The sequence below is a fragment of the Fusarium sambucinum genome, chromosome I (genome assembly GCF_050947815.1).
Source record: "Fusarium sambucinum isolate potato_lamoka chromosome I, whole genome shotgun sequence".
NCBI lineage: Eukaryota > Fungi > Ascomycota > Sordariomycetes > Hypocreales > Nectriaceae > Fusarium > Fusarium sambucinum.
In genome coordinates this window covers 8,252,637-8,269,728 of record NC_139294.1, presented here as the reverse complement: position 1 = coordinate 8,269,728, position 17,092 = coordinate 8,252,637, and the positions used below count along the sequence as shown (strand labels likewise).

Here is a 17,092-nt window from a genome sequence, read left to right as displayed (position 1 = left end):
CTCTCTCATCTCGTCTCAGCCGCACTCACGTCTGGTCTTTCATTCATTTTTTTTCTTCGTCTCCTCAACTCCAGACCATTTCCCATCACGAGTTTGCTTGCGTTGCATGGCATTTACCATTTACAGCTTCGCATTGCGCATATGACGCTATTTCCACCTCGACGACTTCACTGCTCAATGACCGCTTGGGAGAGAAAGTAAACACCCACACTAGAGACCCGACTGCATATTACCGAGACCACGATTTACGCCCACGCCTTATCAAAATACACCCTGCATACGTTTTTTCCTTTGCGCATTCGTCCACAAGCTAGCACTCTTCCTTCTTTCTTTGCTTGTCTCTAGCATTGTTATCCGATCATCCCCCGCCCCCTCTTCAGTGACGGCTTTCACGACTTGGACACGATGGTGGACACAAGCTATCTTGCGCAGCAAGTCAACAACAGTATTGGCCAGCTTCACGGTCTCTTCGATGAGATCGGTGTTCCTGATCATGAGCGCGAAGCTCGTGAGTCCGAGGTATGTTGCCTTTGGTTTGCGACACGAATGTCGACGGGTTACTAACTTGCGCAGCTATTCTCAGCACTATCCGAGGCCCTCAACAGCCAAGTGCGACTCGTCAACTCAGAAAAGAAAGAAATGGTCGACGAAGCAAAAAAGATTATCACCATCATCCATCAGATGGAGGCCTCTCTCGACGACCAAAATCGACGTCGTTCCAACGAGGATGACGAACTCACCATCACCTATCCGTTATCCCGGTGCCTTCAACAACTAAAGGAGAAGCACGCCCAGATCAGCCGCATCCACAAGGAGCGTTACGAACAAGTCAAGAGTGCGTCTACATCACAACGTCTCAACGTTCTATATACTGACTCCACACAGAACTCGTAGTGGCACTTGAGTCCTACTCATCACACCTTGAACCTACTTTCGTCCAGATTCCATTACCCCCTACAGGCCCAAACCAGTCCATCCCTGCCAACTTTGACCTTTCTTCCACTTATGTTGACAAGCTCGACAGTGAGTTCACACGAGTTTATGAAGAGTATTCTCGTCGTATTGCCACAGTTCAGGCGCTTGCCGACCAAACGATTGGACTTTGGGCCGAGCTTGGTATCCCTCAAGCACAACAAGATGCCGCTATCGTCAAGTACTACCGCGATGCTCCCGAGCAACTTGGTCTGCATGAGGAAGACATCAACCGACTCCGCGCCAAGCGTGACAGACTCTCAGATGAGAAGAAGAACAGGGAAAAGAAGCTTAACCAACTCAGGGCTGCCGTTGAAGCCCTCTGGGTCAAACTCGGCGTCGATGAGGGCGAGACCAAGCCATTCCTTAACGCGAACCGTGGTTGTGGTGTTCGACAGATCAACGAGTTTGAAGACGAGCTTGCCCGCTTGAACGAGCTCAAACGTCAGAACCTCCACCTCTTCGTCGAAGACACCCGCATCAAGCTTCAAGAACTCTGGGATGCGCTCTACTTCAGCGAAGATGAAATGCTCGAGTTCACCCCTGCCTTTTCCGATGTGTACAGTGATGCTCTCCTGGAGGCTCATGAGCGTGAGGTCGCCCGCCTTGAAGCTCTCAAGGAACAGCGCGCCCCCACGTTGGCTTTGATCGACAGACACAAGGCCCTGATCAAGGAGCGTGATGATCTCACTGCCTCAAGTCAAGACGCATCAAGACTCATGGGCCGTGGTCAGAAGGGAGAGAAGCGAGATCCTGGCAAGTTGCTTCGCGAGGAGAAGATGCGAAAGCGAATTGCCAAGGAACTGCCCAAGATTACTGCCGAGTTGCGCAATATTCTTTCCGAGTGGGAAGAGGAATATGGACGACCATTCCTCGTTTTTGGAGAGTGTTATCTGGAAGAGATTGAGGCTGCCGAGGAATCAAAAAAGAACGCGCTGCCACCGCGATCCAAGACTCCTGCTGGCCCACCACCCTCGACTGCTAAGCCAGCCAAGTCGGTGCCAAGCCGTATCAACACCAAGTCTGTTCCTCCTCGATCCATGACCAAGACTCCTACCACTATTGGACCTCCCAAGCGTCCCGGACACCAAACACATGCATCCACATCTAGCATTCCTCTCAGCCCTGTAAGGAGCCCGTCGCGAATCCCAGCGCGAGTTCCCTTGTCGAGTATGAAGTACGGTAACAACTCTCCTGAACGTCCTCGGGCTGAGTCGTGTGCTGATAACTACCGACCGGGCCAATCCATGATGAGGGCGCCACCTCCCAAGATGCGCGACATAATGGCGCAGGCCGAGTTTGAGCATCCTATGAACCCCTACAAGTCGGCTGGCCTTGCTTGCAGCATTGTCCGTCCAGTTGAGCCTGAGGATGTTTATGACGACCGTCCACCAACAGCTCGATCCAACTCCAACCACTCTCAGTACAGCTACCCAAGTAACAGTTCTCATTTAAGCAGCCACCCAAGCTTTAGCGAAGAGAGCTTCCAAGATCCATACGCAACCATCCGCTCACAAGGCTACCGTCCTGCTGCGCCCCCCGCGCGACACATCTCGGGTGAATCAATGGCCTCTACCAATATCTCAGGATCTGAGAACTGGGAGACCTATGATGACGACAACAGCGAGCCCGAAGTTGATGTGTCCGATGCCTACTATGCCAGGCTAAGAGCTACTCGAAGCAAGCAGTTCTCACCTGATCAAGGCCGTCCTATGAGTAGTCAATCTAAGCGTATACGCGGCGTACCACCGACGGGGTCTTATGCTGCACCGGTAATGATTGACCAGGACGGAAACCGCATCATTTCTAGCAGCGAGTGGACTGATGAGGATGCCTACTGAGTTCCTCAATTGCACCTTGCCCAATGTTTTTATCTACGAATGATGTCAAAACACGATCGCGCCATCTGAACTTTGATGGATTCACACAAGCTTTTCATGATGATGCGGGCATCTCGCGATGACCTTGAGTGAGCCAACCCAACAGCAGAGCGTCGCATAACCAAAAGCCTTTTCTTGCAACAACCTCGACGCATGATTGAATGAATGCCTCTATGACAATGCTCAGCCAGGTGTCTTCTCACACTTCCAATTCCGTGGACATGTTTGCCAACAAGCTTTTTTCATTTTCTTCTCTTCTTCATATCCGCTTCCCGCTTTTCAAGCTACATCTCGTCGGGCCCGACGCCAGGAATTTTGTATTTGTCTATTTTCTCTCTACACTTGTACCTTCCCTTTTTTGTTTTGACTCTGGAGGATTATTGTACGCAGCCTCTTCATCTAGATTAGCGAGGTCTGTTCTGTTCTGTTAGCGTAGCTGGCCCTAGGGTAATGAGATGTGCATAAAGGGGGTTGAGGGCGCTGGAAAATCTGTATTGGGATGAATTGGCAAGCAGGCGTCTAGGATCATTGGTGTTTCATGTATATCCGGAGTAGTAGGGCGAACTGCTCAACTGGATCCATAGCAATGCTATTTGTCTTGATTTATATACATACTTGTCCCTCATTTGTGACCATTTGTGTGATTCTCCCTTTGTTTAAGCGACAATGTTGACCCCTTTGTGACACGTTTTAGACTACGTCTCTACTAACGAGGCTTTGAACACCAGTGAAGATCGAGAATGCCGAGGCCTTGCCACTATAACAAGGTTTTCGACTAGAAGGCTGTCCTGGCATGTCAAAATCCCTACCGCTGTATCCGTAAAGCTCTCGCACAGCAACATAAGCTTTGTCGATCACGGACACGTAGGATGTAGTTCGACTGTGCATATAGCGACTGTTTCTTCCCTTCATCCTATTCTTGATCTCAACAAGCAGTCAGCAAACCTCTAGCTTCTTACTCTTCGCATCGCATCGCCAACTCCTTCTGCAACTTCCACAAACATAAGAGAAGCTAATTTGCCGTTGGTCTCTTATTGATATACCTACTCGCTTCAGCAAGTTGATCATCCTTGCCCAGACACCTGCGGGCGCTCGAGCAGCCAAAACCTTAATCCCGTAAATTATATGATTAGGCTAGTGCTGTACCGGTTGAAAAGTTAATATAACTCCAGATTGTAGCAAATTTCTCAGTAGAAACCTAAGATTTTAATAATAAAGATAAATAATAAAAATATCAGTAAGGCTACAATGCCTTATAATATAAGATTTTAATAGAAACTCTATATTAGAATAAATATATAAGATAATATAGTATTCTTTCTTTACCTGTATTTAACAAGATAACCAGCTAAAACAACAAACAAGCAATTAAGCAAGTTATCCCGCGTTTAATATACAGTGTACCAAGCTGCCCGTAACTATGTAACCCCTTCCTTTCAGCATTCAGGCTTTGTCGGTTTCCTTTCTCTCTTTCCTACCTTCTGGTAAAATGGTTGCCTTCTGGAGACTGGGCGAAGGGATACAGCAGTGCATTATGGATATACTGTTCGGCTCAAATCAGAGGCCCCTGACGACGAAACCGAGGGCTTTGGCCAAGATAGGCGTATATCCTACGTCTACGGGTCCCAATCTTTTGGATCTCCCCAACGAACTTATCTATGCTATTGGCGCCGTAGCCGATAACAGGGACAGCAGATCCCTGTCAGCAACATGCCATCGACTTCAAGCGAATTTGACCAGTGTTGCATGGTCCCGAGTTAAACTGTCTGTTTCACTCTGTGAAATCTCTAACGATATCTACACTTTCACCCCCTACCTTGGAGAGCACTACGAGCGACTTGGTCTCATCAAGTAAGTAAGCTGTCTATCTTGCGTTTATGGATGAATATGCTAAAGTGGTCCTACTTCGTAGAGAGGTGACTATCAACTTTAATGACTGTGACACCGGACCACCCTGCTATACCGGTGAGCCACTATCGATGTCTCGTGTTGCAGATTTAATCAAGGCGATGACATCGCTCAAATCACTCTCACTTGATGCTCGAGCTCTTCCTACCGAGGGAATCAAGACATTGGCCGATGAACTCTTGTGAGGATCTTGTATCCAGCTCCGGTATTTAGAGCTGAGGTGCAGAGACAACGGTCGATACTTGATGAACTGCTTTGGAGAGGCCACAAACCCTGGTTCTTTTGAGTCCATAGCAACACTAGGGTTGAGAGCCTCTCCATTCACCAACCCATGATATTCGCACAATCGACGTCGATACCTGCATCAATAAATGATGACGAAATAAAATATATTACCGAAAGATTTTCACTGCTCAAGTCGCTGGTATTCCGGGAGTCAATATGTAACGAGTCTCGGGTTTTTTATTCGTATTTTACCGCTGATGAGATTCTTGTAAGTGATATCTCTGGGGAATCCGTGCCTTATCACTAACATGATTGTCTGGCAGATGCACAGTACGATGCTGGGCTCGGTGTTAAAGGAGAAGCTACCCACCCTACAACGCTACGTTTGTACAATACCTCTTGCCAGTATATGTTATATTGTGTCCCATTTCTTCCGCCTCATGCCTTTCATTCGTCTGGTTACGGGAAACCATCCGACGCTGAAGGAGATGGTGGTTATCATCGGCCACATGTACCTAATTAATTGGGAGCGCGACAGCAACCACATCTCTCTGAAAGAATGTCTAGGGCCGTGGCTCTTCGGCTCCATTTCCACGTTTGACAAGACAACACGCGAATCGCGATCACTCATTACGATCCCGCTAAGCTCTGACGAATAGTTCAGGATCGTGGAGGAGATCAGTAAGGTCCCTGATGGCAGCGAACAAGACGTATCCGTGCAAGAGGGGCATCTATTCGTTTCATAATCCGTCGGCACCACTTCGTGTAGAAATCTTTCAGCTGTCCTTGCACAGGGCGAAGTGATCAGTCACCGTTTATGTCCGGCCGTCGGTGGACCTGGAGGAGCTATTCCAACAAAGGCAGCGCTCGTTTTGGTTGGGTTGCCACAACTGCGTTTTAGTGCCAGGGGTATCTAGAGTTCTGAATGGCTTTGCTAGTCAGTTACTTTTAGAGACGTGTTGATTGGATCTTTTTGTGATTTGGGAGAATCTATGGGGTTTGTTAGTGATCGGTCTGGACTTTGTATTTGGAATTACCTGCAGAGTTAGAAGGGAAAATAATCATTCATTCATTCATATTACCGGCATTGTTTGAATTGAAAGGGTCGTAATTAAGCATAGGTAAGATGGAAGTTGCAAACCAATTCTTGGTGGCTGGTCATGTGATCAAGTGGCTGAAGCAAGAAACAACGTCGAGTCACTTCATCTCCCCTTGTATTCGACATTTTCCCTTCTATCCTCAGAAGCCAAAAAAGATGAAATGTCAAAAACGTCAAACAAGAGGCAGTGAACACTTGTTGGGCATTGCTTCTCCCGCTCAATCCATGGCCTTGGCAGCGACAGCTTCCCACTCCATCGGATCCGTATCCACCTGAACAAGGATCATTTCCGTGATCTTCGATCCACCGCAATTCGAGACTTGGCGTTCGACGCTTACCTTGAATGCTCTGGAGTCAATATTACTCTGCATTGTCGCTGTATGTCCAATGGGGACAATACAATTTCCATCCGAAGGCTTCTACAGCTCATGACGAAGACATTCTCGGGCCAGCAAAAGGAGGCAGAGCCAGTCTTCAGTTGTCGATCGCCAAGTGGATACTCGGGAGCGTATCATCTTACACGCTGCACGACCCCCCTGAGAGACTGATACTATATTCGTACAGTACTCGGCGAATAGGAGTAACTTGGTATCGTCACAAAGCCATCAATAAATATGGAAGTGACAGAATATCACATAAATCGTACCATGTCAGCATGACTCTTCTACAGCGTTGGTCTGCTTCGTTCGCAGCATTGTTAACCTTGCTGGTTCTACCAGACGTCACCTTTCTAAACCCCTGTAGGGCGACCGTTCTGATCCCGTTACCAAGAGATCTAGACAGCAGTCAGAACTCCAATTCAGGGAATGATCAACCGCTTTAGCCGACACGACTCTCTAGTTTGCTCTTTAATAGGAGGAGGCGTCATGCGCCAAAGCCTCAACGCTCTCCACGCAGCCCGGAATCCACATTCCCGCTATGACAACGTCTTTGCGCAAGCCAGAACGACCCCTTCTCTAACTAGAAACGAACAAAGGCAACTACTGTACTTTTCGGGAAGAAATTACAACATCGAGTGGTAGTTGAGCTATTACTACGCACTGATCGTGCTAACGCAGTCTGCTCTACAGGGGTCCCCCTACTTAGGAGTTCTAGACACAAATCGCTCCCGCTGATGAGATGCAGGGGTCATTTAAGCGTCTTCTATCATATTGTCTCTAGATGAAGGTGTTATAGTTACAGAACTAAGAGCAAGGCTAGATGCAAAGACTGGGGGTCTGGAACTGACATGCCGAGAGCTCTCGGCGTCTGGTCAGAGCAACTCAAGCAGACAGTGAACTCACCAAGCGAGCCTCTGGCGTATATATACAGGATGGTTTCCACTGATATCTTGGGTTTCATCAAGAGCTGATTCTCTCATCTCGAGACGTACTTTCCTCTTGTCGTTCTCTTATACATTCGTTCTTCTAATACCCACACTCTTTTCACCCACGAGCCAACAGGCACTACACTCTCTCTTTTGCAACATTCTATTCATTCACTTATAATCCATCAATAATTTTCTACAGCCTTTATCTGTAGACACCATGAAGTTCACCGTCCTCATCGCGGCCGCTTTAGCTGCAGCTCCTATCCCAGAGGCTGCCGCCCACCCTGGTATGGGAGAAACTATCAAAGAAATCGAACGAATTGCTGCCCGCAGCTGGGGAAGTGGCTGGAACAGTAACAAGTGGCCTTCTAAGAGCAGCGGAGGAAATACTTGGGGTAGCGGTGGAAGCCAGAGCAGTGGAGGTGACAGCTGGAGCAACAGTGGAAGCCAGACTGGAGGTGACAGTTGGAGTAACGGCCAAAGCCAAAGCAATGGAGGAGGCTCTACCTCGTGGCCAGGCCAGACCAGTGGTGGCAGCAGCTGGAGCAACGGCGGAAGCCAGAGCGGAGGCCAGAGCGGCTGGACTGGAGACAGCTTCAACGCCCACTCCCTTATCGGGGATCTTACCACTGTTAGTGACAAGTCTCTCACCTCAGTTGGCCGTGATATCAAGAAGATCCTTCAAGGCAATGGTAACCCTACCAGCCGCGAGCGCTACTTGGGCTGCCCATCTATGAACACCAATCAGTGCAAGCGCGACACCTGCTGCGTGTGGCAATACATCTCCAACGAACTTGAAGACCGTTTCAGGGGTGAGGCTGGTCGCTGCACCCGATGGGCTCGTTATGCAGTTCGAATTGGCTTTCACGATGCTGGTACCTGGTCTTTGAAGACTGCTTCTCAGGGAGGTGGCGCTGACGGTTCCATCATCCTTGCTAATGAGCTGACCCGCGGCGAGAACAAGGGTCTTGAACAGATTGGAGAGTACTACCAAACCATCTACGACAAGTACCACAACACGTACGGTTTCACTCAGGTCACCATGGCCGACCTCATCCAGATGGGTTCCAACATTGCTGCTGTCACTTGCCCTCTTGGACCCCGAGTGCGCTCTTTTGTTGGGCGCAAGGATAGCACCAAGGCTAACTTGGGAGGACTCTTGCCTCGAGTCGACTCTGATGCTCTTACTCTCATCAACTTGTTCAAGGACAAGACCATTGGCCCCGATGATCTCGTCGCTCTCATTGGTGCGCACACAACTTCCCAACAGCACCACATCAACATCGACCGTGACGGTGATCCTCAGGATAGCACCCCTGGTGTCTGGGATATTCTTTTCTACCAGCAGACTCTCGACCAGAATGCCCCCAAGCGTGTCTACAAGTTTGCCAGTGACGAGGTTCTCTCCCAACACCCTCTCACCAAGCCTGCCTTTGAGGCCTTTGCCAGTGGTAGCACCGGCCAGGCTGCCTGGAACGAGGTAAGTTTCAACCATTTGCAGACACATGACCAGATCGCTGATTTTTTCTTAGGATTACGCGCGCGCCTACGTCCGTCTCAGTCTTTTGGGCGTCAACAACATCAACAGTCTTACCGAATGCACAAAGGTTCTTCCTCAACCCGTCGACTCTTACCGCCACAAGGATAAGGGCAGATTCAACAAATGGCTCCAGAGCGACGACAACTCATACACATCCAAGTCTGTCTCTAAGGATATCGACGATGGTTATGAGATCTCTATTCCCGAGAACAAGATCCCTTCCAGACGTGGCACTTGGAAGAAGTGGTCCACCTTGTTCAAGTGGTGGTAAACATTTTTTTGTATTTTCTTCCAGTAGTCATTTAGCTCTTGATTACTTTTGAAGAGTTTGAGAGATAGCGAGCCCAGAGATGGCGTTTTGGATTTATGACAGCATAAGGGAGACAGGACTTTCTGTACACCAGAGCATGCCACTTGGCATGATTTAATTTTTCATTCCTTATTAATTTTGGCATCATTATGTGACCAAAAACGTTTAATTACAGATATGCATTCCTCAATAAAGAGGAATTGCAGCCAATTATTTGTCATTACTGGGCTAGTATTCTACTTTTATTACGTATCCTCCTCCTCCAGTGTTCTTGGCTCACATAGAAAATCTCCTTAGTGAGCTCACAGCCTCGGGATCAGCCGAGACGTAGTCATTAATGTCCATACCATCCACACCGTTTGTCTCAACATCCTTCTCGCCTCTGACGAGTAACGCAACACTGGTTCCTTCCCTTGTTCGACAGACACCCGCCCCAACTGCACCTTGAATGGCTCGGATGGCATACGAGTGTACTGTCAGAGAGATGAATTCGCAGTCTTTCGAGGTTTCGTTGAAAATGTCCTCGAGGGCCCTTTGCTTCCGCAGAACATGCTCCTCATCCGTCTCTGGATCCACCCTGTTAGTGAACTGGTCCTCCTCCTCGAACCCATCCTCGATCTGGTAGCTAGGATAGTTTTCCGCTATCCAAGTGCGTGTGCGCCTGTAATCGCACGTGTGGCGTGTGATTCTCTCTCGAAGTAGTTCCTTGACAATTGGTTGCTGAGGGGGTGTTTGCGTGGCCATGAGGGAGGAAAAGACAAGATTTGTTGTCTGGAGACATCGAGCTAGAGGGCTGGTGTAAAAGGTTCCGGGATGTGGCGCGCCTTGGACTTTGATGAGGTCTGTCCAAAAGATGTTGAGATCCTTGGCTTGTTGCTCGCCCACTTCAGTGAGAAAGGCATCGAACCAAGTTTCTTTGCCGTCCCCGTTTTCGAAGGACACTCTTGTCTGTATTGTTGTTAGTGTGTGCCAGAAGAAACTATGAGAGGGGGGACAACTCGCATTCCATGCTTCTGAACCTACTTGAGCGTGCATCCTGTTGTGCACACCAAGGCCGTGTCGCGTTAAGTATAGGATTTTGTATGCGACATTGTTTGAGCTGTTCTTGTTGAGCCATGTCACATAACGTGCGAGACGGGCCCAATCCCGCTGATCGGAAGCATCTGGACCGTCGGAAGGGTATGACTGGCCGGGGATGAGGCCCAGGTTTGGTTGGGTTGTGACCTTTTCTCCAGGGTAGTTATGAGCGATGTCGGTGAGTTCGATGAAGATGCCCGGTTGGGCCTTGAAAGACCATTTGGCAGCCATGATATGATTGTTGCGATAAGATGTGGCTTGTGATGAGATGTGAGATGCGACCCACCAAATTAAGTGGTTAAATGTGATGTTGTTGTTGTCGTCTTGAGTATTTGTTCCATGCACGTAGAGAATAGATAGTCTAGGCAGGTAGGTATAGCATAGGTAGGTAGCAACAAGTGAAAGGGGACCTGGTAATTCATCTTTGAGTTTGTCTCTTAGGTCAGGCCATGACGTAGTTGGCATAGAAATGGGGCTTGTTAATCGGCAACATCCACAATGATTGCAAAAAAAGAGACATTGACTGACTGACGTCTTGTAAAGGAAAAAAGAAAAAAATATTGCAAAATATGGGGAAAACTATCATCATCTTTATGGGTACTGACTGATAACCTGCCAATTGTCCATCATGAGAATATTAGACTCGTGATTGTCTCAGCCCTGATGGTGATGGTGGAGAGGCAAAAGATCTTGGCCTACCACGCTTGAAGTCACAGAATTCCAAACGCTCTACTATATATAAAAAAACTCCAATCCAAAACGCTACCTGATTATCCAAGTTCAGCTGGCTCTTTCTTGTTTGCTGGAAGCTCCTGGGGTTGGCTACTCGGATCTACAGCCTCACCACCAGCTTCATGAATCACATTCTGTTGAGGCTGGAACCCAGCAGCTTGAGGATACACGTATTGTGAGTTGAGGCTGATATTGCTCTGGGGATTGTTTGGATCGTAATAATAAGGCGCACCTGGTTGTTGTCCAGGAGACCAAGGAGATTTGTTCTCTGGTTGCTGGAAACCCGTTGGACTCGCAGCTTTGCTCTGCTGCTTCTTCTTCTTGCGACGAAGGAAGAAGAAGAGTCCCAGACCTGCAGCAGCAAGCACAACAACACCACTGACTGTACCCCCTACTATTGCGGCCACTGGTGTCTCCGAACTGCCACCATCATCGGCGTTGGTCTCAGTGGCAGTCGACCCTGATGTCTGCTCTGATGTTTGCTTTGGGACTCCATAGGCGGTGCCTGCTGTCCTTGCTTCGCTCATTTGTGATTCCAAGGAACTCAACTCTTCTTGATTCAGTGTAGAAAATTCTGGCGGGTCCTTTTGGCCTTTATAGGTAAGAGCAGCGCTTTGTGCCGTCGTAATGTCAATGTCGTTGCACCAATGGTCGGTGATATTTCCTTTCCATGAGACTGTATTGCAATAGGGAGCGCTGGAATCGGTGCTATACTTCCCATCAGCAGGCTTTCCCAAAGGCTGGTAAGGACTATGATGTTACCATTTCAGAGTGTAGTTGTCGACTTCACAGCCGCCGGTACATTTACTCGACTGAAAGTACTCTCGAGAGTTTATGCAATTAGCATTGTAACTACAAGTCAAGCTGTCGCAACATGCAATATTTCCAGTCGACGGCAACTTCATGAAGTAGCAGTTGTGATCTACCGGGCAAGCTCTTTGGGCACCAGGTCGCTCTGAGATGTATCCACAAACAGCGTCAGGTGCGATTGATATGACCACCTCATTTTTTGATGTTGCTCGTCGGTTGAGGTTGAATGTTGTTGGCGGTGCTGTTGGCTTGGGAGCTATGTGGTTGGCGAAGTTCATGGTGATGCGATCCTGGCGGAGTGTTGACCGTGATCTGAACAGGTTCAAGGACAGTCTTTCGAGTTATAACCCAGCAGGAAGACCTGGAACTTTTTGTCGGTGAATAATGGTCGAGTATTTAATAGTGAGTAGTGGTAATGACAGGTAAACTCAACTATATGGAGATAATATCGATAGGCTAAACCGTTGCACAGAAAGAATAACATTACAGATAGCTAGATCAGATAATCAAAGGGTAAATGGAAACCAACAATAGATACAAGGTACTGTATATACAACTAAACAACTCACAACCTCTCTTCTCAAGCAACACCACAAACAAACTCTGTATCCATCCTTGATATCCAGCAGGTACTTTTGGTTCAGCCAGGATCCTTCATCTACTAGCTCTACCAGGGTTGAGGCCTATAAGAGTCAAGATAGAAAGTCTGAACCTTGATAACTTGTGTAAAAACGCTACATTTGTCTGGAATGAGATCATGCATCAACGCTGTGTTGGATGTAATTTATATATCCACTTACCGCTTCAGGTGGAATACGGCGCTGGTGGACAGGTTCCTAGTTAATCTGATCTTGGCATATCGAGTTTGTGGTCTAATTTCTTACATACATATTTACAAAAGAGAGAAGATGCATTTCAGGGTAAGAGAAGATTACTAGGTAGAATCCTGCGAGATAACGTGACTTCGTGTCGTGAGCGCGTGCGACCACTCTTTCCCTCCTTTACGCGTTGCTGCCTTGAACTAGAACTCTTTTTCGCTGTGGAAATAGCCTCATGTTTATACCGGACAGGCAGGAGTGGAGACTGGTGCCTTGGGATTGAACAAGGCTAAGTGCAGTAGCCTAAGCACCCCCTACCTTCCTCTCTAATGGCTCAACCATGCTTTCAGTACTACCTAGGTAGAGATTGCTTGAATTCCATCCTATAAAATCACATCACTCCCATCTTTCTCCAGAGTTGTGTTCCAAAAAGAATCAAGTACCAGCTACTGGAAGAAAAAGAGACAAAATTAGTAGGTCAGTGTATGCTCCTTAGACTATAGTTCTTAGACTACTTATTTTTATACCCCAAGACTTGGGAGGCTAACCTTTCTACTACCCACTAGACTCCCTGCCTCCAAGACGACGCCTCTTCTCAAAGAATACCTTCAACATGTATGACATCAAACGGCCAGGTTTTGGTTTGCCGCTCAATTACATGGTGGTTGCAAAGCCGTTTCCAGTTCTCGCCGGCGAAGATGATAATCCAAAGGAATGGAAAGCTGCCACCTTGACTGTTCGCGAGATATGCATGCTCAAGGTCATAGAGGATCTTACCAACAAGCCCGAGTGGTGGCTCAAAGTCAAGGATGAGGAAATCGCTGCCAAGTGGATGAAAGAGGCCATGGAGATGCCTTGGGAAGACTACCGGCCACATGGCGATTTCACCCAGAAAATGGCCGAAGCGTGCATCAAGGAGCTACGCCTGAAAGCAGACTTGTACGAAAAGACCGGTCTCATACCTGTCATGGACTATACCTCAGCTGCTTTTAAGTCCGACAACTTGATCTCCCAAGATCTCTGCGATGCTCTTAAAGATGCTGTTGCTCCCATGGAAAACGTCTCCGAGGACCAAAAAGACTGGCACCCTGGCAGTGATGGTAAGGTGCTCGACATCGTGCATCCCTCTCTTTGGCCTCTCTACTACGGACACTCGCGTATCCTACCAGATAAGTGTATCAATGTCAAAGAGGCGTTGGCCCACTGTGGTACAGGTGTTGTTGTGCCAGAAGACCCCGAGTCCGACGCTAAGCCATTTGATATCGGGAAAGAGGATTTTGACAAATTCCAGCCTGCAAGCTACTTCTCGAGACGCTTCCAATGGCTTCCCTGTGATGTCAGCTTGACAGGGGACCATCCTAGCATTGATAGCTATATCAACAACGCTCATCCTGTCAAACACGCTGCACTCTACCCAGTTGTTGAGAAGTTCATTGAAAAGTCACTACCGGCCTGGGATGCTATTTACAGGTGGCACAAGGATTTCCGAATTCAGCGTATTTTTACCAAAAATGTTGAATCCCAATGCAGAGTGCCGGAAATCTGTAAATCGGCAAGATGGTCAGGAGGTTGCAGACTGATGACACGGCCACTGAATGAAGGGGAGCCTGACCGCCCAGACCCCCGAACCAAAAAATATTGGAACAGCGATCACTACAAGCGTGATGAAGAATGGCTTAACAGGACCCATCCACAAGGCCGCCCCGAGCCCAAGGATGAACAAGACCAACTCGTCAAGATCAAACCGGACGATGTGAAGCCCTCTGGATGGTTCAGCAACGCCTCCCGTATGCAGGTCATTGTCAAGCTGGCAAACATTCATCTCACGCCCGAGAAACCGTCCTACGATGGAGGGTCTTGGCATATCGAGGGTCAACTGAACGAACATATATGCGCAACTGCACTCTATTACTATGATTGTGACAACGTTACCGAGTCTCGCCTGGATTTCCGGACAACTGCTAATAGAGAGGACATGATGATGGAGTTGCGTTACGAGCAAAGCGACTTCGACAGCATTGAAGATGTCTTTGCTATTCGAGCTGCAGGCGACACCATCCAGGATATTGGTAGCGTTGTCACAAAGCAGGGCAGAATGCTCTTCTTCCCCAACGTCTATCAGCATCATGTCAGTCCCTTCAAGCTCGCCGACAATTCACGGCCCGGTCACCGTAAGATCCTGGCGTTGTTCTTGGTTGACCCCTCGATACCTATTATCTCGACGGCAAACGTGCCGCCGCAGCAGCGTCATTGGTTTGAAGATAGCCTCCTACAAGGCCAAGTCGGCAATCTACCTCCTGAGGTGACACGCATGGTGGTGGATAATATGGATTTCCCTATAGGACTAGAAAAGGCAAAGGAGATCAGGAAGGAGTTGATGGAGGAGAGGACTTCTCAACAGAGAGGACTGGACGAAAATCTCAGGAACCTTGAGTGGAATTTCTGCGAGCATTAAGGATGAGAGTGCCCTGAGTTGACCTACTGAAAGCAGCCAAGTTATGGAAAAAAGCTCTTTGTTCATATTGCGGTACTCATGTCGCGGTGTGACCTGTTGGACCCTTTCGGGTCTTGTTCCCGTTCACAATCACATGCAAATCTGGGGAGAGCTAACGCTACGGGCCAAGATCCGATCATGATGACATTACTGAACCTATAGGGTCACAAAACAAACCCAACGAGGTCCCATGATACATACAACAGCATCAAGTGTCATGATGCTTTGCTGCGCTTTTATCCCCCAGAATGACTGTTTGGCTCTGAAAAAAGTTGCCTAATCTGGCAAAGCCGTGGGTTTGTCTTCACAAGGTATTGATGGAGCCTGGTAATCCTTGTATTTATGGCGTATCGAGTGATTTCGGGCGCACGCAACGAATCAAACGTCTGAAACTACCGAGGCAAACGGGGACTCGGAAGCGGAGCTTTCACCTGTTGGCCTCGGTCAGTACTGCGATGAGGCCCTGGGTCCCCTAGTTATTATTCCCCACAGCTACTGATTGATAAAGAAAATACCCCCCCACATCACTGGAGAAGAACCGCTAATAACCTGGACTGTACCACTGGAGTCCTGGACTAGGATCTATCGCATCATTATTTTCCAGTTTTTTTTTTTTTAATTTTCTAATTTATTTTACCTCATATATTTTGCTCATTTCTTGGGCCTCTCTCCTGGTTCCTTTTCGGTACCTCTTTCCCTCCATCAAATGCTCACCGTGAGCTTCTCTTTTCCAAATCATCCGCCGCCATGACCGAGACTGAGACCGTGATCGCCGTAGAATCGCCCGCCGAGGCCATTGCCATTTCCTCGGCGGAGCCCGTTGTCGCCGATTCACTTCCGGCCTCTGAGCTTGAGAAGAGCCACACAAAAACAGAAAACGCCAACACCAACGTCAAGAAACCCTCACCAAAAAGTAGCCCTCTTGCGCGACTCCTCAAGTCGCCTTCAGCCATCGATGACTTTATTCTACACCTTTCCCGTGTCATCAAGACGCGCCAGGGCACAGATACTGTCCTTCTCTTCACAACATATGTCGCTCGCTTGATCGGAGCTATTCTCCAAATCATGGGTCGGACTACTCTCCGCCACTCGGCCCGAAAGGTTGTCGAAATGGCCTTCAAAATACCACCCTCGAGCTCTGTAGTCCTTTCTACTGTGACTGCGCCGCCTCTTGCGACACTGGCTCTCGGCCTCTCAAAGAACATCCAAGGCTTCACCAACATGATGGGTGAGTGGCGCACCATGAACCGTTTCTGGGGCGTCATTGGCACCTACTTCGAGGCTCGAGATCTCATATTGCGCCTCCGCGGTGAAATGGTTGACGAGAAGGGTGAAAAGGTGCCTGCTCCCAACCGAGTCAATATTGCTTTCATGACCGTGCAGATTCTCTGCAACTTCGTCTACAACTTTGGTGAGGGTGCCTGCTGGTTGACCTGCAAGGGTGCAACCAATTTGTCCGAAAAGACAAGCGCGAAGCTCGGTCTGTTGGCTGCTCGCTCCTGGAGCGTCTGGGTTGCCCTCGAGCTTGTTCGTTTGTTGATTGAGCGTGCGCGCAGAACGTCAAGCGGCGACATCACCACTGAGGAGGAGTGGAAGATGAACTGGAAGGCTAACTTCCTCGGCACGCTCCCTTGGATGCCTTTGTCGGCTCATTGGGGTACCGAGCAGGGCCTGATGCCTGAGATTGCCGTTGCGGCTATTGCTACATGGCCAGCAACCGTCATGATGAAGAGCCTTTGGCGCCAGACTGCTTAGAAAAGGACACCACTCGAGGAACCACGCAAGAATCGTGCTGTTGTCTAGCGTTAAAGGCATCACTATTGTGTGCTGCTACTACTTACATGCATGCGCATGAGATAAAAAGGCAGTGTTCGTTTAGAAACATCATTGATACCACCCCTTCATCAAGGTATGAAAC

The 17,092-nt window shown here is 48.5% G+C and overlaps 7 protein-coding genes across 7 annotated transcripts; 5 read left to right on the top strand and 2 right to left on the bottom strand.

The window, feature by feature from the left end:
- Positions 1–405: 405 nt before the first annotated feature.
- Positions 406–2,813, top strand: FSST1_005430 (microtubule associated protein-domain-containing protein; the record flags this gene model as incomplete). Its single annotated transcript, XM_083231704.1, has 3 exons — positions 406–519; positions 574–835; positions 886–2,813. The coding sequence occupies 3 exons, from the start codon at positions 406–408 to the stop codon at positions 2,811–2,813; spliced, it is 2,304 nt and encodes a 767-aa protein (XP_083088860.1).
- A 1,528-nt stretch (positions 2,814–4,341) lies between these two features.
- FSST1_005429 (uncharacterized protein) lies at positions 4,342–5,644 on the top strand (the record flags this gene model as incomplete). The annotated part of the gene is made up of 4 exons (XM_083231703.1): positions 4,342–4,703; positions 4,765–4,941; positions 5,163–5,253; positions 5,309–5,644. 4 exons carry the CDS (start codon positions 4,342–4,344, stop codon positions 5,642–5,644), a joined length of 966 nt encoding a protein of 321 aa, XP_083088859.1.
- Positions 5,645–7,610: 1,966 nt separating this feature from the next.
- FSST1_005428 (heme peroxidase) lies at positions 7,611–9,204 on the top strand (the record flags this gene model as incomplete). Its single annotated transcript, XM_083231702.1, has 2 exons — positions 7,611–8,873; positions 8,926–9,204. The coding sequence occupies 2 exons, from the start codon at positions 7,611–7,613 to the stop codon at positions 9,202–9,204; spliced, it is 1,542 nt and encodes a 513-aa protein (XP_083088858.1).
- Positions 9,205–9,519: 315 nt separating this feature from the next.
- Positions 9,520–10,551, bottom strand: FSST1_005427 (histidine phosphatase superfamily; the record flags this gene model as incomplete). Its single annotated transcript, XM_083231701.1, has 2 exons — positions 9,520–10,191; positions 10,246–10,551. 2 exons carry the CDS (start codon positions 10,549–10,551, stop codon positions 9,520–9,522), a joined length of 978 nt encoding a protein of 325 aa, XP_083088857.1.
- Positions 10,552–11,090: 539 nt separating this feature from the next.
- On the bottom strand, positions 11,091–12,140 carry FSST1_005426 (uncharacterized protein; the record flags this gene model as incomplete). The annotated part of the gene is made up of 2 exons (XM_083231700.1): positions 11,091–11,760; positions 11,815–12,140. 2 exons carry the CDS (start codon positions 12,138–12,140, stop codon positions 11,091–11,093), a joined length of 996 nt encoding a protein of 331 aa, XP_083088856.1.
- A 1,153-nt stretch (positions 12,141–13,293) lies between these two features.
- On the top strand, positions 13,294–15,135 carry FSST1_005425 (DUF4246 domain-containing protein; the record flags this gene model as incomplete). The annotated part of the gene is made up of 1 exon (XM_083231699.1): positions 13,294–15,135. The coding sequence occupies one exon, from the start codon at positions 13,294–13,296 to the stop codon at positions 15,133–15,135; it is 1,842 nt and encodes a 613-aa protein (XP_083088855.1).
- A 786-nt stretch (positions 15,136–15,921) lies between these two features.
- On the top strand, positions 15,922–16,929 carry FSST1_005424 (uncharacterized protein; the record flags this gene model as incomplete). Its single annotated transcript, XM_083231698.1, has 1 exon — positions 15,922–16,929. The coding sequence occupies one exon, from the start codon at positions 15,922–15,924 to the stop codon at positions 16,927–16,929; it is 1,008 nt and encodes a 335-aa protein (XP_083088854.1).
- Between the last annotated feature and the right edge of the window lie 163 nt (positions 16,930–17,092).